Source organism: Pholcus phalangioides, unplaced genomic scaffold, assembly GCF_987345545.1.
Source record: "Pholcus phalangioides strain wild (caught in Gottingen) unplaced genomic scaffold, Ppha-v1.0 ptg000022l_1, whole genome shotgun sequence".
Taxonomy (NCBI): domain Eukaryota; kingdom Metazoa; phylum Arthropoda; class Arachnida; order Araneae; family Pholcidae; genus Pholcus; species Pholcus phalangioides.
The window spans coordinates 29,104,371-29,110,370 of record NW_028301615.1 but is presented as its reverse complement, the minus strand read 5'-3'; the positions used below and the strand labels follow the sequence as shown (position 1 = coordinate 29,110,370).

General features: G+C 43.6%; 1 protein-coding gene across 1 annotated transcript in view; it reads right to left on the bottom strand.

Annotated features, from left to right (window-relative positions):
* Positions 1 to 254: 254 nt before the first annotated feature.
* The window catches only part of LOC149070150 (uncharacterized), a 54,891-nt gene continuing 49,145 nt past the window's right edge, over positions 255 to 6,000 (bottom strand). Inside the window, exon 2 of the mRNA XM_089249875.1 lies at positions 255 to 1,516. Within this exon, the coding sequence (XP_089106001.1) occupies positions 632 to 1,516 (885 nt within the window). The 3' untranslated portion in view covers positions 255 to 631. The remainder of the gene's footprint in view (positions 1,517 to 6,000) is intronic.

Genomic DNA, 6,000 nt, shown 5'->3' with positions numbered 1-6,000 from the left:
ACGTTATCTGGATACTTTTTCGAGGTGGAAGTATGCCCCTAGGATATCAACGATTCGCAAGTAATTTGCGGTGCGAGTTGTTACCTATGCACCCTGTATAATGTGATTCTCGACTCTTCCTCCATTGTTTGTGAATTAAAAGATCCCGTACTTGAAATATCGGAAAGCAGTGCAAATATTTGATTAATCTCGTTCTCACTTGTTTCATTGTTTGAGAAATAAATGCTTCAACACAAATTAAGAGGCAACTGCAGTGATGTTTGGAAATACTGGCAACTTTTTTACTCTCAAAAATGGAGCATCAACGAGGCAAATACAATAACAACAGAAATGAACAACATTGCTCTGTGAAGACAATAAAATGTGCCGTTGTTTTTTTTTTTTTCTTCTCGATGAAATGATGGCGATTGTTCTTCACTCAAAACATTAAGGAAAGACAGCGGATGTGGAAAAATAATAATAATAATTAAGCGGAGGGAACTATCTGAAATTGTCACAGTTTTCTGTGTCACTAGTGACTCCAGATGGCAGAAGAAAAACTAAGGGACGGCGCTCTTTCTAATGGAACACTTTTGTAAAAACGGTGAGATATTTCCCATACTGTGGGCGCGTGTGTCACTTAATGTGCCTTCTACGTTTCTCGGTAGAAAGGCAGCGATTCTTCAGAGAGTTTCCCATTCCTGGCACCGTATTCGCTGGCACTGTCGAGGCTTTCCGTAACCGGCACGATGTCGCTGTTCTCACCGTATATGCCGTTGCCCATCGGCCTATCCATCTTGAAGACCCCGCCGTGGAGTATCAAGAACTTACTCCTCTGTATTTTGCTAGAGTCCAAATCGTCACCTTTAGCCAGGTCCATGTAATTGCCGTTCATCTTCTTCCTCGTGTCGAAATCCGCGAGGTTCACTCGGTCCGCGGTGAACCTGAATATCTTGGGATAGTCCCGGGCTTTCGTCGGAGACTTGTTCTTCCCCGGTTTGACCTTCTCTTTGGGCTCGTTCTGGTTCTGTTTGACCAGCTTCGCCTTCGTGCCGCTGGAAGCGGGCCTCGGCCTAGGTAGCCTCCGGCTGTTGCTCGAAGGCTGCCTGCCTCCTATGATGGGATCGTCGGACTCGTCTGCGCTGGATAACGACGATTCCGGTGGCCTGTCTGGAAACGCGTCCCGAACGTAATCCGGGAACCTGAACGGCGGTTTCGGTGTCGTCGTCCGCTGGATTCGGAAAATCTCCCCGAAGTCAGGGAAATAGGGAAGACTCGGTATGGAATCGAACAGGCTGTCGTATTCCGGGGGTTGGAAAGTCCTCGAACTGAAGGACGGCGGGCCGATGTCAGTGAAGAAATTCGCCGATGCTTGGGCCACGTTGGAGGTCACGTGGTTATTATCACTGCTAATGTCCGTATCGGCTCTCGATGGCGTCGCAGTTGACGATGGAGGACTCGAACTCCTCTTTGAAATACCATAGACGATTTCAGCGGCTTTCACAAAGGTGAGTGGTATGGCGGCTAGGCACAGCACCTGTTACGAAGAAATCAAAACAAAAACAAAATTAATGTTATATCGACACTAGATAACACTCATAGTACTACTACTTAATCGTACATGCTCCTGGTAAACATTTCCCTTGGGATATCTAAAGCTAGGACTACACTCGTGTCCACTCTGGCCCAACATAGTCATTCGAAAATATTTCCTCCCCCTGCTGCAATGAAGCACCAGCGGCACAGGCTGGATACACTGATCCAGCTTGGTCTAACACTCCTTGGCGAATATTGGCTTCCAGAACACTCCCCGTATTGTGACTGTTGGCATTCTTCGACCAACGTGGAGCCAGTCTGGAACACCGGGAAGGAAGCCCCCCAGTGCCTTTGACTTGGAGCCTGACTATTTGAATTTGAAGGCCCTGGTCGTTCTCTTCAGCCATCCTTCCAGTGACGATCATTAACAGAAGTGGGGCGGTCACACTACTCGGCTATAACCAACCCCTTGGAACGTATTGGGCCAGGCTGTTCACGCGTGTGTGGGGTCCTAGCTTTCTAGCTTTACGAATTGCTTGCATGCAGAAACGCACACGCGCGTGTATGTACAATGTATGCTATGTTGTTAGACCTATGCTTGTTTCATGCTATACTACTACTACTACTCTGCCGCGTACCAACTCCGGTCGTATAGGCCATACAGCAATTCACTACCAATCGAGTGGGTCGGAAATGTAGGCGTCATCTATCGGTGGTCACCTCAGGTTCAGGAGGGAAAGAACTTGTTATCTATGCCCTTCTCCGGGATCGAACCCGTCCACCTGACGGTAACCTTCCTTCATGGTGATAGACGAGCATCTTACCACTGCTATACTGGTGTGTGCTTCTATCTTTCTTTCATATTTTAGAGTGAAAAAGGCAAATGCTTTGAAATTCCATGGTAAGTAAATATCGCGCGCGGAGAGACTTTTTCAAGTGGGAGACCTACTCGCATTCGCTCCCCCGAAGTTCGAAAACCGCAGAAAACTTCAGCTGATCATCGCTGCGCCATTAACGGGTTCGAACCTTGATCCTCACGATGAGTCTAGCAGGATCCAGGCCCGTAATTAGTCTGGGACAACCAAACCGAATGGGGGTCCTCACAAAAAATTTACACTTATTTTGCAATCTTTTTAAGGGGCCCCAAGGAAAAGTCTACCCCGGAGCATCCCCGAGAAGGCACGCTACGACCCTGCACGCTCCAACATCAACGGAAAACAGATGACAGCACCTGCAGATGGTAACACAAAAAAAGAGTAGGCCTATAATTTACTCTGATAATATGGTTATGGCCCCACACACACACACACACATAAAACGTTCCGGCATGTAGCAATTCGTTAGAAATTCCACAGAGGAATGTTTACGAGGAGCATGTATGGTTCAGTAGTAGCACAAAATGACACTAAATGTAGTTTATCTATTATGAAGATCATACTTAAGATTAAATATTTATTTTCGTCTCCATCATTACTCGTCATAAATTTAAAATTCTATAGCTGTATAGAGAGAACGAAACGCACACTTAAACACATTGTTAATAGACCTCTCTCCCTTATCAAATGAACACTCGTTATAACGCTATCAGTTAAGAAAGACACCGTGACCTACATTGTATGTATTAGATATAACAAAATGATCTGCCCAGAGAAAAAGAACGTTTCCCAATATTCGATCGATCGATCGATCGATCAATCAGATCGTTCATTTCAATCGTTGTCCGCTTGCTTCATTTCCTTCCTATCGTGTGATTAGCTATTGCCACCGAGAAATTAGTTAGTCATAAACGGGAACCGATTTTCAGATCGTCTCGGGAGGAAGGAAATCGACCATGGGGTTGATCGTCGACGATAATGTTAATTGCTATTGAGAAAGAAGTGGTTTTGAACCCCTAAAGGGGTACTTAGTTCCCAAGTTATTCTGCAATACGCATGAACTTATTATCATGATCAAGGAAAAGGCCAGTTTCCTGACCAATATCTGCAGAAAATACGAAATTCATACATCCAGATTCAAACACAGCCAGTTCTTGCGAAATATCGCGAATTTTTTTTTTTTTTCCAAATATTGCCTATTTTATTGGTTCTCAAAGTGTGCTGCTCCCTGGATCCTTGGAGCGCCACCAGCTATTGCACTTGACGCCGCGTGAGCTGCCCTTATTGCTGTGCGTTCCTATTCAATACCATGAAACGGTTCTTTTTAAGATTATTCTTGGGAGCCGCGGAAGACAAAAGTTTGAGAACCGCTGGCATATATTTAACATCAAAATTTTATTATATTTTATTCTTCCGGAGGCAAGTTCTTCAGCTGTTCAAGCATCAGCTGCCTGCTATCAATAGGCGGATACACGACCAACCCCTCCCACGTTCAATAAAAAAGTTGAATTATTGACAGAGGTGGAGGGCAAAGGTGGACACCCCTCCCCATTCAATATCTACACCCACGATGATCTTCACCCCGTTCAAGGAGTCTGTATCCGCTTACTCCTGCTTCATTTTCATACATAACTGAAATAACATTCGTCATACTTTGGCACAAATCTTCTTATGGTCTCTTAAAAGAAGCCTGACGGCAATGTTAACATGGTGCAAAACAAGAAGAATGCTGACTTTTTCTATGAAACACACGACGCTCGTGCCTAAATTGCAGCATGGACTAAAGTTCCAATGGAAGCAGCTGAAAACCGTACATTCCAGCCCAGACTTGGCTCTTACTGGTATTTCAGTCCATTCAAATGAAACTCCAAACCGCTATCATTTCACTTTAGTTAAGCTCGCTTCAGGGATATCAGTGAGGAAGAAGAGGGCGAATAACTTTAATTTTTCGGGACAAGACCATTAGTTTTCATTTTATTTCAGGCTCTTGCAGCTGGATTCGCGCCTGACTACAGCCTCATTTGTCGTAGGAGTGGGAGCAGGGACGTAGCCAGAAATTTCGTTCGGGGGGGGGGGGGGACCAAAGTAATAGAAAAATAGATTTGGCCATATTTTTCCTCTTTTTTCGGTCATTTTCTCACATTTCGGGGGAAGGGGCACCAGACCCCAAGTCCCCCCTCGCTATGCCCTTGAGTGGGAGCCACTTGTAGATATTTATGGTAGACATTTCAGCTGCTCCCATTTAAACTTATTGGAAAGCTTCCAGTGTCAGTTCATTCATTCGAGACATCGCGACGATTGAATTCAGTTGCATTTTTCAATAATTAATATATTTATTCGTCATGTTTTATTGTTCGTGTAGCAGTGTTGACACGTGCTTGTCGGTCCTCATTCGACAAAGATCTTTCCGCAGAGAGAGTAGGCAGCCTTTCAACACGACAGTTACGAAGCACTATCGTTAGAAATTCCCCCAAGGAAGGTGGATATGCGGTTTAATTAGTAGTAGTGTAGAGAGATATCGCGTTGACACATATTACATCAAGATCAACATTCCTTTTGTACTGTATTAACACAGCGACGTCAGATTTCTTTGTAGGAAAACTCGTGCCAAAGCATGATAGATACCTCAATGAAAATGACAGTTATGCAGAACTGTAGCAGCTAGTTATACTCAGTATTTTGCAAAACAGTATATGTACTCGTATTTTGCAAAACAGTATATGTACTCGTATTTTACTAAGGTATCGTACTCGTATTTTACTATAAAGGTTGACGACGCCACTAGAAACCACGACGCACACTTTGAAAAACACTTTTAGTGTTTTTCCTTACGGTAAAGTAGGAATAAGAAGTGTTTTTCAAAGTGTGCGTCGTGGCTTCTAGTGGCGTCGTCAACCTTTATCAGTGGTGTTGCGGTGAGATGGTGATATTTATGTGCACTTGTTCGATGCTTTAAAGCGGTTCTTTGTTTTATTCCGTGGAGCCGTGGATAAGCATCGAGAAAGGCAAGGAAGCCGCGGGTTGCCAAAAGTTTGAGAACCTATGCCGTAGGTTAAAAAAAAAAACCCTCACATTTCAAGGTGATAAGAGATACTATGGTTCTAAAAGATATGAAAAAACCATATTTTCGTCACACCCCTTCTTGAATTTTTTTTTTCAAGAAACGACAAAACATCAAAGGCAGCAACGACGCTGGATTCATACTCATACTTATTTCACAATTTATGACCATTAGTTTATCCATAATTACCCGTGAATTTATTTCAACACAACCAGCAGTATCCGCACGGAACTCTTCCCGCTTACTTTCATCGTGTAATTATACCGACCACGCTGTAATAACTATAAGTATGCAAATGTGGGGAACCTCCCTTTGATGAATAGGCAAATGGCTATTCTCTTCGCATGGAATACCTCGAGAAAATTCACGTTGCTAATTAGTGTAGTAACCCTACTTAATACCATAAAATTTCGAAGATGACATCCAATTATAAAATGTCCTCAAGTAGTGGGTTGAAATAAATGAGGCATTACAACGGAGATGCCAATTTACTTGAATAATTGCACGTAATACTAAGTAAATATCGAACATGAATGATTAATATCCACG